This window comes from Dermochelys coriacea, chromosome 4, assembly GCF_009764565.3.
Source record: "Dermochelys coriacea isolate rDerCor1 chromosome 4, rDerCor1.pri.v4, whole genome shotgun sequence".
NCBI lineage: Eukaryota > Metazoa > Chordata > Testudines > Dermochelyidae > Dermochelys > Dermochelys coriacea.
This window is the reverse complement of record NC_050071.1, coordinates 2325060-2339793: the sequence shown is the minus strand read 5'-3', so window position 1 is coordinate 2339793 and position 14734 is coordinate 2325060. Positions and strand designations below refer to the sequence as shown.

General features: G+C 48.3%; 1 protein-coding gene across 6 annotated transcripts in view; it reads left to right on the top strand.

Annotated features, from left to right (window-relative positions):
- The window catches only part of MFHAS1 (multifunctional ROCO family signaling regulator 1), a 133412-nt gene extending 118951 nt beyond the window's left edge, over positions 1 to 14461 (top strand). For 3 of the 6 annotated variants that reach the window (XR_005292399.2, XM_043513839.1, XM_038398222.2), the window contains one exon: positions 11918 to 14461. Coding sequence is in view for 4 of the 6 variants with exons in the window: in XM_043513839.1 (XP_043369774.1) it covers positions 11918 to 11946 (29 nt within the window). In the remaining 2 variants the exon portion in view is untranslated. Of the gene's footprint in view, positions 1 to 2771; positions 3235 to 11917 lie in introns of those variants that run through there. The other 3 variants (XR_006281086.1, XM_043513836.1, XM_043513837.1) reach the window with 1 other exon arrangement.
- Positions 14462 to 14734: the final 273 nt, after the last annotated feature.

Genomic DNA, 14734 nt, shown 5'->3' with positions numbered 1-14734 from the left:
GTATTCACTGCCTGTCTCTCTTTTCCCAAACTCCACACTTCTCCCAAAGAGAAGAGACTTCACTCCCTTGACGTCTGGCATTCACTGGCTTTTTACCTGCAAAGAACTAAACCCATCAGAAAGTCACCAAGGCACTCTGTCATGATTGCTGAGAGATCCCGAGGTCAAGCTATTGTGATGGGATCTCCAGGGTGCAGCCTGGGACTTGTGGGACCACTGTGCCCCCTGAACTCTCTCCAGCCTGGGCTGTCTCTCATAATGCCTTGCTAGCGACCAGCAGCAACCCCCTCCAGGAGCTGTCATCACTCAGCACAACAGCATGTGAAGCCCCACACCCAGCTAGATTGCATGAATGCTCCCAGAGCCACTCATGAATCCCACAAGGAAAGGCACCACAGCCAAATCCCCCCAGCTCCCAGCACTGTACCCCAGGAATATACTGTCTTGCACTGCGCAAGATGAGCAGTGCAAGTTTATTAATTGGTTCACCAATTCATCAACGGAAAGTGGATATACACCAGTCTTTGTCAACCCTGAGTAGATTTGCCACACACTTCATGCAACCTCACTGGTAAAGGTAAACGGTTAAACAAATTTATTGACTACAGAAGTTAGATTTTAAGTGATTATAAGTGATAGGCAAAAAGTCAGAGTTAGTTACCAAAAGAAATAAAATATAAGCATGCAGTCTAAACTCTCAACCCTATTAGACTGGGAAACATCTAGACTAAGCTGTTTTCTCACCCCACTGGATATTGCAGTCCTTAATATAAAGGTTTGTTCCTTAAACCTGGGCCGATATCCTCTGCTGAAATTTTGTCGTCTTCTCAGTGTCTTAGTTGCTTGCAGTGTAGGTGCGGGCAGGAGAAGAGGCCAAACATATGGCCACTTTGTCTGTTTTATACCCTCAGTCCATGTGCTTGGAAAACACAAGTCTAAGCATGACTGGGGGCATTGCTGAGTCTCCAAGCAAGGTTGAGCAATTCCCTGGCGTGGTCTCATGCAGGTGAGTCATTGCATTGTAGCTCCCTTGCTGGACAATGGCTGTTGATGGGTTGTTGTATACCCAGCCCAGGCCTTGGTTACTTTCGCTGCTGTTGCATCTGGGGAGCTAATATCTGGTTGATTCCCCAACTTACAGCATGTTCTAGTGACCACCATACAACACAATTCTCATAACTTCATATGCATTAATGATACACATCTATGGATAGAGAAATGACTTTCAGCAGATCATAACCTTTCCCCTGATACCTTACAAGTCATGCTGTAAATGTAAGATCACGATTATATAAAAATGTGGGGGTTCCAGGATACTCCCCCAAGGTGTAGAACGTCACATTTATATCGCCTCAAAGGATTTCTAAGTGGGTTTCTGGCTGCATTATCAGGTGCTACATGCTAGCTCACATTTCACCTCCCGGAGGTACAATGGCACACTCCACGAGAGCACAGGCCGCCATGGTAGCATCCCTGCAGGAAGTCTCAACGCAGGACATATGCAGAGCAGCTACCTGGAGCTCCAGACACACACTTGCTATACATTATGCCCTAGTCCAGACCTCTACTGCAAATGCAGCCGTGGGATCTGCAGTAGTGCATGCATCTATGTTGCCAGCTTCCTTGCCTCCACCTCCAGTCTGAGGACTGCTTGCCAATCACCCATGCATGGAATACATTTAGGGACCCGCTCTTGAAGAAGAAATGGAGGTTGCTGACTGTAATGGGAAGTTCTTTGACATGTGTTGTCCCTCTGTGTATTCCACGACCCGCCCTCCGTCCCCTCTGCTTCAGCTTTGGTTAAATTTGCAGGAAGAGAAACTGAGGGGGCATCGACTCGCACTGCCTCTTAATCCTTGTTCGGGAGCATGAGGAGATCTACTGTGCATGCGCGGACCAACTGACACTGCTTGTTAAAATTTCTGGACTTGGGCCCTTAGGGCACATGCCTGCGCATGCATGGAATACAGATAGGGACCACACATCAGTTGATAGAAAGGTCCAGGTTTTAAAATGGTGTCTTTGCTTCTCTGGATGCAATGGGGCAGAGGTTCCAAACCTTTTGCCGAGTCCCTCTTCAGAGATTCATATTTCGTGTGTGCCCCCTCGTGGGGAGGCGTGTGCTCTATAATGGTAGCAGACAAAGATGGGCAAAGAATGTCAGCTGGGTATGTGGCCAGCTATTCTCATCTTGGGTACCAACCTTGGTGTTCTTTCCTGCTTTTAGATCCTCATTGGTCTCGTTCACCATCAAACTAGTTCTGAGCACAGTTTGCCCTTGTCTCCCTGCAATGGGCCAACTGTGTTTAAAGCAGCTTGGGAGAGGGAGGAAGCTGTGCTGAGTTGTGTGTTTAATGCAGTTTTCAAACACAGTTCTGTCTGTAGACCTGAAGCACAGCTGCACACCTCTCCTTTTGTTTGTTTGACACTGTGTTTGATCTCAGAAGCAAATACATTTCTACCCTCAAACTAGACAGTTTGAGATGGAACACAAACACCGTAAGGCTTGCCCCTCAAATATTCAGTCTGCCCTAGGCAGCATCTAACATTTGTGCCGCAGTCCATAGTAGCTCTGGTGGTGACTCATTTGCCAGCAAACCCATGACAAAAGAAGCACTGTCTTTTCTGAAAAAGAGTTTATTTAGACTGAGTACTCACCATATTTGGCAACTGGAAGAAAACAGAATGTGTATTAATCTGTTCATGATGAACACTATAAGCCATGAAAGACTGCTGCTACGTGACAGTTTCTTTGTCCTTCTCTCCTCCAGATGAATGACAATGCTAGTGCTAAAGGTTTTGTATCGGGCGGCGTGTGAAACCGTGGTGTGGCTGAAGGATCTGTAGCGCTACTGTCTCTCTTGGGTTTGGAGTCCTGCCTTTACAGCGAGACCAGACTTTGGAACGCTGAACTATTTGAAGTGGGAACACAGCTAAGTGTGTCTCTCCTGAGATACCCTTGAGAACTTAAGTGTACAGTGCAATCTGAAGGTCACTGATGACCAGATGTGATGTGAAACAATAGTCTTGCAGCAATCAGATGGCAGCATTAATGGCTGGAGATTGAAACACTGAGATTGAAATTCTACTGACCCTTTGATTACCTGCTGTGCACCTATTTGGACCAATTGATGAATGTAAAAATGTTCTCAGTACTTTTTCATTCAGATGTAACTGAAGAAAAGTCAATTGAGACTTGCTGTTGTGGAGCTTCCTGGAGTTGTTCCCATACAGGTGAGTGTTTGCGGTTGCATCAGTCATATGTTTCAGTGGGGTTTGACAGCGTGCATGTAGCTATCTTATCACTTTAAAAGCAGACCGGTAGAGCAGGCCAGTGGGATCTGGCTCCTCTTCACCGTAGCAATCTATGGCACAAATGTTCCTCCCACAATTTGGTGGAGGGATGATAATAGAGAGAGTTTCACATGGTATGAATTCCAGTAACAAAATTACTGTCCTGGACAGTTAACTGCAGATGCATTTTTTAACTATGAGGTTGTAAATATACGTGAACCTAATTCACTCGCTAGTGGATTTCACATATCGAAGGTTGAGCTGGAATAAGAGGATAGTTCAGCTCTGGGCTGGCATGTGCTAGGTTATAGTTGACACATGATGCTTGGTCTATAGCAGGTTGAATTTAGGAGCAACTGAACTGCAGCTGACCAATCAGCTACGTGTTTTAAGTCCCTGACGTGCTGGTGCTGCACAAACCCACACACTGTCTGTATGTATCCTGCTTTCTGTGGCATTTGTAAGAGGAATAGTCTGTAAATCTTGAACTGAAGTTCTTTAAATATCAGTCAGATCTGTTACTTTGAATCCTCTCCTAAATTCATGATGGTGTAGAGCGAGGACGTTATCCTAACCCTTCCCATTCAAACAACACTCACTGGTATGGGGCTAGGAAGATGCCCCTGCCCTTCCCAGTTCCACCTGCTCTCTTACAAAAAGAAAAGGAGTACTTGTGGCACCTTAGAGACTAACAAATTTATTTGAGCATAAGCTTTCGTGAGCTACAGCTCACTTCATCGGATGCATCTGTAGCTCACGAAAGCAAATAAATGTGTTAGTCTCTAAGGTGCCACAAGTACTCCTTTTCTTTTTGCGAATACAGACTAAGACGGCTGCTACTCTGAAACCTGCTCTCTTACGAGATGAATCCTCCATTCACTACTGGTCCCCACCAAACACCTCGTGCTGGCTGGCCATTCCGTCTGAAAGGGCTGGTTTGGTGGGATCGGAATGTGCCGCAGGAACAGGCTGATTCCACCAACACTTGTGCTGGGCACCAGGCAGGCAGACTGCCACTGGGGCTCCCTTGTTCTCCACAGCTCACCTGGTGGGCTTCCCAGACTGCAGCTCCTCGTGCTACCGCAGAGCAGGCGATTCCAGGGAGCACATTTTGTTTTGGAAACACTGAAGTAGTGCCACTGAGGGAATGTGTCAGTATTTCCAAAGCAAAAAGTTTAGGAATTTCATCCCCACAAAAAATTCAAGTTTTGTGGCTTTTTGTCCTGATTCGGGATGATATTTTCTCTCAAACTCAGTTTTTTTGCAGAACAGAAATCCCGTCTCCTGGCTGGCATTACAAAACTGCTTTTATGAGTATCAGTGTTCACTGGCTCTAAGCCCAACCTCATTACATGACTGATTGCAGCTGAGTTAATATCTACAGTGTCCTTCTAAGAGACAAGCACTCTTCCTCCCCCCCCCCCCACCTCCAAGTCATGTCTTTGCCCCATCCAGGCTCAGTTAATATTGATGCCACACCCCATTGCAGTGAATGCACTGTGCCGCTCCCCACCCCCATCCAGTGAATACTGGCCATCCACTCCTCCACACTGCTAACATTGGCTGCCCTCTCCCAGTGAATGCTGACTTCCCCTGTCTTCCCTGTCCCTGCAAGGACTGGAGCTGCCAGGAGACTGGCTAGAAGTATGGAGGAAGCTGCTGGGCAGTACATTGTTCATGGATGGCAGGGGGCAGTAGCCTCTCTGAAAAAGGCAGCTCTCTTTCTTCCCTCCCAGTTCTCTCCTTGCTTCTGGGAGGGGAGGGCAGAGCTGACGCAGGAGCCACCTTGTCCCATCCAGGGGAAGCCAAGTCAGTGGGGGTGGGGCACAACTCGAGGGCAGAAGAAGATTTTAGTTGGTTAGGTCTCTGTATGTGCTGGACCCTTCCAGACCCTTAAAGGGCCATCCCAGGGGATGGGGTAGACTGACCACTAGGTGCTACTACCCCATCACAGAAGGGTATGGGACCCATCTTACATGGGCTAACATAGGGGAGAACACTACCACAGCCGGCTTACTATGACTGACTCCACTCCCTCCAAAGGGCTCTGTCAGTCACCTTTTAAGGCAGACAACTCTTGGGCTTCTTACCGCTCCTCTCCTCCTCCTCGGCATGCAGATGTGCTGAGAAAAGCAACTTCAAAAGCGCCACCTATTGGTCAGACACGTGTCCCCAGACGTCCGTGGCAAATGAGTCTTTACCTCTGGCTGAGTGAGATGGGTTCTCTTCCTGCTTGTGCCTCACACACACCTGTCTAACCCTTCCGATTGTGGGTCTCTGGTGCTAACGATGGTTTACCAGGCAGAGCATGTGGCTTTCGCTCCTCTGCAGGGCTGGTGGTTGGCTACCACCACAGTGCTCAGACGCTGAGCATTTGGGGCAGACACTTCGAAGCACAGTGAACGGGAAGCCCCACAAGCCACTGATCAGAGCAGAACTACACCCTTCCTGAGAATCCTTCCGAATGCGTCTCGCACATGGTCATCTGAGCTGCAGGCATGCTGCCATTGCCCATGGCTGATTACACTAGCTGGTGCATTCAGTATTTAAGTCTCCTCTGCCCACATACTGCCTGGGTGCTCTGGCTGTGCGCTGGTGGTGAGCAGAGTGTCAGGAGAGGTGATATCCAGAGCACAGTTATAGCATCTCTTGGCCGGTGGAGCAGGGTATCGCAGCCATTGGAGCTGTGTAAACACTACAGATCTGTGCCCTTACCCCACTGCTGTTGGAACTTGTGGAGCCGTCTTGGAGACCCTTTCTGGTTTGTAGGGGATATGTAGGAATCCCTATTAGGCTGCACTGCCAGTGGCCCCCCAGTGTAGCCACTGTGTGGGATTTAACTGGTGTGGAGTGCCTTACGTTAGCCCCTGTGCTGCTGTCAGATTTCCCCCATGGAGCAAGTACTGTAGCAAATCATGCTGGGGGAGGGAGATGGGGAGAGACAGAAGTCTTTCAGAAGCTGTAAGCATTGCTCTTTGGCACTAGAGTCAGGTCGTCTTATGTGAACTGGTCCGCTTGGCTCACCTATTCGGTTGCATGTGCCCAAACCCAGTTTAGTGTCTAGTAACATTGCCCTTTACTGATCCCACTGTGGTAACTATGCTGCTCTGATTGGTAGAAGGTGGTGCCAGGACAGGAAAGCTAATAGCAAAATGTGTGTTCGCTGGGAGGATGGGCTGCCTGGCGAAGTTTGAAGAGCAGGAGGAACCCTTTCCTGCTCAGAGATCCCCTGCAGTTCTGCATTTCCCCCACAAAGACCTATTCAGACTCCTCCAGGTGCTGGTTTGTTTAATCTGCTGGGAACTGCCTCTCACTGAATGTGCAAAAAGAAAAGGAGTACTTGTGGCACCTTAGAGACTAACAAATTTATTAGAGCATAAGCTTTCGTGAGCTACAGCTCACTTCATTGGATGATTAGCAAATGCATCCGATGAAGTGAGCTGTAGCTCACGAAAGCTTATGCTCTAATAAATTTGTTAGTCTCTAAGGTGCCACAAGTACTCCTTTTCTTTTTGCGAATACAGACTAACACGGCTGCTACTCTGAAACCTGTCACTGAATGTGGTTTCCTTATGTGTTCCTAGGAGGCAGACTCTAACAGATTCCCATCAGCCCCTGCAGGGACTGCACAGAAGACTGGATGGGTTCAGTCCCCGTAGTGTGCCCGAGTATTGTGTCTGACAGGGACAGGCTAGGGATCAGCTGGATATTGACTGGAAGCTCTTAAAATTCACTGAGGCTTTCTGGAGAGGAAAAAACACTGTTGCCTTGTGATGAGACCTAGATGCTTTTGAAAGCTCTTCTCCCCGTTCCTCTGGGTGTACTGCCGGATATGACACTTCGCTACCCAGAGCAAAGTGCTGGCTCCTGTTCCTGGTGGGCGACTAGGGGACGGTCTGGCCTGCGGGGACTGCAACAGCCATCTTACAGCTGAGAAGTCCTACACTGTGCGTGCTGGCTCTGGCCATCTATTGCCAACGGGTGAGGTGGAAAAAGGAAGTAGCAGTTTCTCACTAGGCGGGACGCACAGCTCCCCTAGTGTAATGGAGTCCTAGAAGCTATCTTGGGAGGGGAGAGACCGGGGCCGATTTACCCTGCCCTGCCTTTGGTGCAGCCACTTACAGCAATGCAGAGCAGATGTGAAACGCCACCAGCTTAGGAAAGTGGGGAGAATCAGGCCTTCACACTCCCTTTGTCACTGCTAAGAGAGGGCTTGCTGCTGTGCAAACCCTTCTGCATTTTAACCCCAGACAAATGCATGGTGTCCTCCTGAAAACTTCACTCAGAGAGAGCCTGCTCCTGTAAACAAGGAACCTGACTTGATCATTGAAGTCCCTGACAGAATTACTGCCTGGCTGGGAACTGGAGCTCCCTTGGGGTCTGCAGTGCCAGTCGTGTGTCCCTACTCGGCAAACCGCACAGTGGCCTGAAAGCTGCCAGGCTGGGCTTGTCCTTCGGGAGCTGTGCTGGAAAAGTGCACACTCCCCGTTCTCAGGTACCTTTGGAACCAGATCTGTTGGTGTGGACACACGTGGCAGGAGTGTCAGGCTGACCAGCTGCTGCGGAGCGCTCACATGTGCAGTGGCTGCTCCACAGAGGGAGCCACAGAGTGCAGTCACGTTGTTTAGCGAGCTGGTAACAGCCTGAAGAAGAGCAGTCTACCAGGAAAGCATTCAGCCACAGACTTGAACTCAGGACTTGGAGGAGCCCATGGCTCCCTTTGCCAAGTGCCTTCAGCTTCTGCAGACCCTAAGGGCCTGCTTCCTGCTCATGAGGGCTGTACCCCTGCGGTTCCTAAGGGAAACTTGCAGCAGCGTTCTGTGCGGGGCATGGTGCAGAACTGCTTTCCTGAAGCTGCTGGCAGATGGCTCCAGCACTGCTACTTATGCTTGGCACTTCCTGAAGCTGTGAGCAGCAGTAACATCACCGAGAATAGGGGCAGCCTCACTCTGCTGCTTGGCAAAGCTGTGAGTAGCATCAAAGACAGACCTGCGAGCTGTGTTGGGGGAGCAGAGTGACAGCGGACCCCTTGCCTGCACTGTCAGCTGCCAGCTCCCTCTCCCTTCCAGCAACCCAGGGTTGTGAGTTCAATCCTTGAGGGGGCCATTTAGGGATCGGGGGCAAAAATTGGGGATTGGTCCTGCTTTGAGCAGGGGGTTGGACTAGATGACCTCCTAAGGTCCCTTCCAACCCTGATATTCTATGATTCAAGCAGAGGGGTTTATCTAGAACCCACCGAAGGCTGACCCCAAAGATCCCTGCACAGGCTCCAGGAACAGGACCATAGTGGGGTTGAGGGGACCCTTCCCCACAGCTCTGGGGAGGGATTGGCTTCCCACCTGGATGTTTCCTGTGGAGAAGGATGGGGGGTGGGGGAACGGGGACTTGGTGGGAAGAGAAGAGAGCAAACATAATAGGAGCTGGGGAATGAGGCCAGGAGCTGGGAACGGACAGAAGCTGGGAATGGATGATGGGATGGATCACTTGATGATTACCTGTTCTGCTCATCCCCTCTGGGGCACCTGGCATTGGCCACTGTCGGAAGACGGGACACTGGACTAGATGGACCTTTTCGTCTGACCCAGTGTGGCCGTCGTGTTCTAGGACAGGGAACCACTCTGCATAGCTCAGAGTCTGCGGGATTGGGAGCGTCGCCCTAAAACCTAGTGCTCTGTCTCCCTTGTGCTAACCATGGTGCTTTCCATGGTAAAGTTTTGGAGCATTTTAGGCTCATCCTGGCCTATCAAACAACAAAGATCAGTTGGGGTCAGTGACCCTTGAAATAACCAAATACCAGAAAGAGCAGTTTAGCACTCCTGAGATGTGAACTTGCTGTGAGAGCCGGGAAGGGGTTGTCACTAGGAAGCTACTTGGAGAAGAAAAATGTAGGATGATCTCAACCCTCTGTGTCTGATCAAATAGTCAGTGAGCCGCCTGGGTGCTGGAGGCCACTGCACTGCTCAGCACGAATGTAAAATGCACTGATCATGTGTGTGGCCAGGGGAGTGCTGGTCTGCTGAGCAGCTCCAGCCAGCTTGATTGAAGAGGTTTTTTTATAGTAGTAAAAATGATTTCTCTGTAGCATCTTTACCTGATCCAGAAGGTAAAACTGCTACGCTACACTCCTCAAGCTGCGGTTTAAACAGATCTATGCTGTGGAAGGTAATCAATATGTTGTGACTTTCCACTGAAGTCCAGAAACCTCAGTTGCAAGGGCTTCCTGAGGTGCTTCCGCAGAGACGATGGCTGAATCGGCACACCATGGCAGCACACCACCCTGAGTTATTCCTGAGGGAATTCTGTGCCAAAAAAATAAAAATTCTGCACACTATTTTAAAATTCTCAAAAATCTGCATACAGTATTTGTCAAAATAACGCAATATCATCACACTATTTTCAATTCTTTGCTGACAAGTATTTTGAAATAAATTACCAAAATAATTGAAAATGATGTGATTATATTGACAAATAAAATATGCAGAATTTTGCAGAATCTTAAAACCTTTAATTTTTTGGCACACTTTTTAAATTTTGGTTTAGAATTCCCTCAAGAGTACCAGGTTCTATGTGGAGCAATCAGGGTGCGGGCAGCTCAGTGTGGGGGAGGGGATCTGGATGCACGGGGGTGCAGGGGGAATGGAACTCTTCAGGGGAGTCCAGGTGAAGGTAGTTAGGGCTCAGCAGAGGGGTCTGGGTGTGGGGGGCTCCCAATGCATGAGGTGAGTCTCTGGAGGGTGGGGATTTGGATATGGGGGGGTTCTGGGTGTGGGAATGTCTGGGTACAGGAGGCTCCTGATGCAGTGAGTGTCACGGAGTCACCGGGTCAATGCTCTGGAACTACTCCATATGAAGCCATTCTGGACTCTGGGGGAGCCTCCTCTCTCTGAGCATATTGTCACCAGGGCAAGAAGTTTCCACAGCTTCGACCTTCCTGGGTCTGACCTTGGAGCATTCAGCAGCCCCTTCCTCCCCGTGCGCTTCCCATAGTGAGTCCGCCCGGCCGGGGCTCCTGGGGAAGCCAGAGGGCCCTGCACCCCAACTGTGCAGTCAGATGTAACTCTCAGCCAGCCAGTAAAACAGAAGGTTTATTAGTTGACAGAAACACAGTGTAGAACAGAACTTGTTAGCACAGAAATCAGTGACTTTCATCCAAGTCCATATTGGGGGGAGGAGAGCCCAGAGCTAAGGCTCTGGCCCTCCCCCAAGCCACCCAAGATTGACTCGCTTCCAGCTGCTTGGCTGCTGCCTGCCCGTTGCCCCCCCTCCTCTGGCCTTTGTGTCGCTTTCTGGGCCAAGAGTCGCTGGTCACATCCCCCTCCTGGGTCTCAGTTTATGAAGGGGATGGCCATGGCATCCATGCAGGCAGCTGGAGCAGCCACTGCAAAATTCACGCATCCTTATTCCCACCACCTAGATATTGGTGCAATACACAGGGAAACTGAGGCACACACAGCATTCATGAAAACAGTAAGACTCACATCAGCTCACATACAACATAACAAGGGAAAATCCCCACTTCATCACAGTGAGCACTGGGAAAGCTTCTCTTTGCTTCCCCACAGAAATCATTTTTCTGCGAGGAAGCAAAGAGAATCAGTGGGGGTCATGTTTCTGTGCATGCGCAGTGGTGCAGAATCCCCCCAGGAATACTGAGTGCTCCTGTGGCTGAGAGCTTGAGAAATGTTACAGAACCACAAGGCACACACTAAAATGGGAAGGCCTTGCCTCCTTTTCAGGAATAGTTTGGTGTTTGTTCCCATGAACTGTGCCACAGCTGGTGCTGGTCAGGTTTGGATGAATACTGAGTCGTCAGCTTCTCTGGAAGTCCCATACTTAAACCTGAGCTTGAGCTGCAAAGACCTGTGTACCCACAAATCAGGAACACAGACATTCACAGATGGAGCTTTGAATTGGACCAATCTCTAGTCATGACCAGTCAAAGCCCTACAAGACAGAGTCAGTGGGCAGTGTGTAAGCTGGCTTCTTTTCTTTCTTTACATTATTTTAACTGTAAACAAGTTTAGTTAGCTTCTTTACAATAGCTTAACTATTTGAGTGATCTTATCAGCAACAGCTAGTGTGTATTAGGTGTTGGCAAAACCTTTCCAACATGAGAGGGTTGGGAATGCTAGTCTGGGCTAAGAACTGCCTAGCTCTGGTTTTGGGGAAAACCTCCAAATCCTCTGGCTCAATAAAAAGGAGGTTCCTCCAGGAGCAGAATGGCTTGGGGACAGCGCTCTGTTGACACAGTAATTTAATCTACATAAACTTGTCTTTTCAGGTTAATGTTGAAACCTTCTCCAGTGATTGTCTACTTAGCACTATCGTAAAACCCACCAGTGAACTAAATTCACCTGCAAATGTTGGGGGAGTGGGAGGACACAGATGTTCAAAGGGGCATAGAGACAAGGCCAGCCTTATGGGTTTGCATGTTCTCCAGCTGTTGGAGCTCAGTGTCACTGCTTGGAGAGGCACAGAATGCCCACATGGATATAGGCTTTGTTTGGGCCCAGAGTTAGGGCTGGATAAATAGCAAGGATCTCACATCATTTACCACATTTGGAAACATTCTCCTGTGCTCTTCACTGCCACTGATGTGTCTCTCTCTCTCTCTTTTCCCCAGAGGAAGAAACTAGTGATTTGTTGCTGTGATGTTAAGTGAGGAAAAGAAAACCCCAGACTGGAATCTCTTTCCCAGCTGGAGGACCGTTTCCTGATAACTCTGCGTGATCTATGGACACACTAACAAGAAGAATTCAGATGTTTTCAAGGAATAAATGCTGTGGCTTGGTAAAGCAGAACTGAGTAAATGTTTTACACCTGAACCTTACAATCATAATCATCCTCCAAGGAAGAGCTGCTTGACAAATGAACTGTGTGAGCAGCTTCTCAGGGATTCTGTTTGCTGTACACAAATAGCCATAATGTTGGGATTGATGGCAGTATTTAGAGCACTCCAGTTTTTCTATTTCGTGTGGAAGCGGGATCATTCACCTGAAGTTCACTGCTGTTCATTAACTGGTGTAGAACAATGTGGTTTGTCTTTATTTTTGTAATGTGCAAAACCATTTAATTTTCTACACAGTTTAAAGCTTCTAGCATTAGTGACCACTGGGTACAATATTTAGCCCTGCCAAATAGTCCTTGGGTTCTTGGTTTGTTGTCAATATGTTCAAGTATCTATCACTGTTCTTGTGTCCCTCACACACAATGTTAGCTCACCAAGTAACTCCAGACTATCACTGTTGAGCAGCTCACAGGAGTGGCTGCTTCTGGGGACGTTCTCTCCTCTTCACGGTGAGGATATGTTGCCTGATGTTAATCATCCCTGTCTCTCTTCACTTCCAAGAAACCCAAAAGAACCCCCCAGCCTGAGGCAGAACAAGGCAGCCAGAAGATACTAGTTTGGGAATACCCTCACTTCTAAGTGCCATGCTTCAACACAGCACAATGGCAAGGAGCAGGGGGACTAGGCATTCAATGAAAATAATCTGTGACTAATCACAGGCCAAGCATCGGTGAAATTGGTGTCGCTGACCTTGTAATAGAGGAGATGGTGCTAAGGTGGGCAGGGAAACATACATTTTCAGCCTGCATGCACACCGTTCACTGTCATACTATGCTTGGGAGTTAATGAACTGTCGTAATTAAGCCAACATTCTCAACCAGAGAGCAGAATATTGTGCTCACTAACCGGTTGCCAGTCTTCAGGTTGCTGTCTGATCTGTGTTCTACAGAAGTAGCACAGTTCAGAAGGGCAAACCAATAAATCATTTACCCTTGGGGCAACAATAGGAGGCAGACAGCACCATTATTCCTTGGGGTGTGACCAGTAGCATCTTATATTGCATTTAAAAGCAGAATCCCAGCACTGAAGAGGCGGTACCAGTTAAATGAAGCTCATGTGCAGCTGTCACTCTACTTGCTTACTTTGTGTGTTGACAGAAAACGTGCATAACTACATGTATGTAATCAGTGAGAGCATGGAAAGGTAGGAACTCTGTCAGTGGATTTTACTTTACATGTCTTGTATAGTGAGAAATCTGGAGTATTCTTGCAGTACTGGATTGTTGCTGGACCACATACATCCCTGTTGTAACTGCATTGACATCTTTGGAGTTCTTACCAAAGAGGAGTTTGGCTCCATAACCCCAGTTTCCGCTGATTGCTTAGGCTAAGGCCAGAGTTGGGCTGACTAGTCTCTTTTCAACGTGCATCGTTCTCTCCAGGTTCGGCCTTTGTTAATGCTTTAGGACTCAGTTTTAAATCTGAATACAGCTGAAGTCTAAGAACTAATTAGGGTTAACCAGGCTTGTCTGTACTGCAATCTCTGAAGGCAGCTCAAGGTTTGTGCAACAGGAGTCAGAACTGAAGGAGATGGTACCCTTGGGCAGTCCCCTCGTGTAACTGTAAACCTTAAAAGGAAAGGCAGGTGTATGTGTTCGGCTTCTCTGGGGACATGCGCATGCCTTGTCCCTGCCAGAGGATTTCTGATCAATGGGGGTCATACCAGGATGAATTTTTTTTGTGTGCTGTTACCTAAAACTGCCGAAGTGGCAAAGCCTGTGCCCACGTGTGACAGGCGCTGTGCTGGCAGGGTGCAGGAAATGTGTGAGAATGGCTGAAGAAACAAACAATTGGAAATGCTCCTTTGCTGGGCAGGAACATTCACCCTCTATGCAGGAAGCTCCTTTCTGTCTCATCACCTGGGAGCTTTACAGCCAGACTCCCAGGGAGCTCAGCTGCTGCAACCCCAGGCTGGATCCTGTTGGGACAGCATCACTGAAAAAACTGTGTCAGGCTCTTCAGGAAAAGGTCAAAGTTCTACTCCAGTAAGCACAAGAGCAACAATTCTGACCAGGCAGGTCCCCCCAGGCCAGAAACTTCTCCTTGAGGCTGTTCTGTCTTCTGCTTGTGCCTCTTGTGGTAGAAAAGCCAGTTCCCAAGTTTGTGTCAAGGCACTGCCCAGGTGTTTTTCCTTCCTAGAAGGTTCACTTGCTTATGTGGGACCTGTCCTTGTGATTTACACTCTTGCAAGAACAGCAAGTGGTGGTGGTGTATAGCTGATGCTGCAGCTACAGTTATCCATTAATCTCCATAACTGGGCAGAAATTTAAAAAATATCCTCGCCAAAAAGATTGAAAATAAATCTGATCTTAACTTGAAACAAAGTAAATCTCTTTCCATTCATTTAACTCATCTCAGAATTTCCACCACTTCCCCCCCCCACCAAATTGATTTTTGGCTTTGAAGACCCAGGGCCTAGTTATATTTTTGAACTATGAACATAGAAGTTTGATGCACACCCTGCATAATTGGGATTTGATGGTGGAGCCAGAGGCTGAATACTAATTACTGTGGTAAAATTCAAATTCAGATAGATCATGTAACTCAACAGACTGTAAACACTTGTTCTGTAACAGCATGCGTGGCCCTCCGG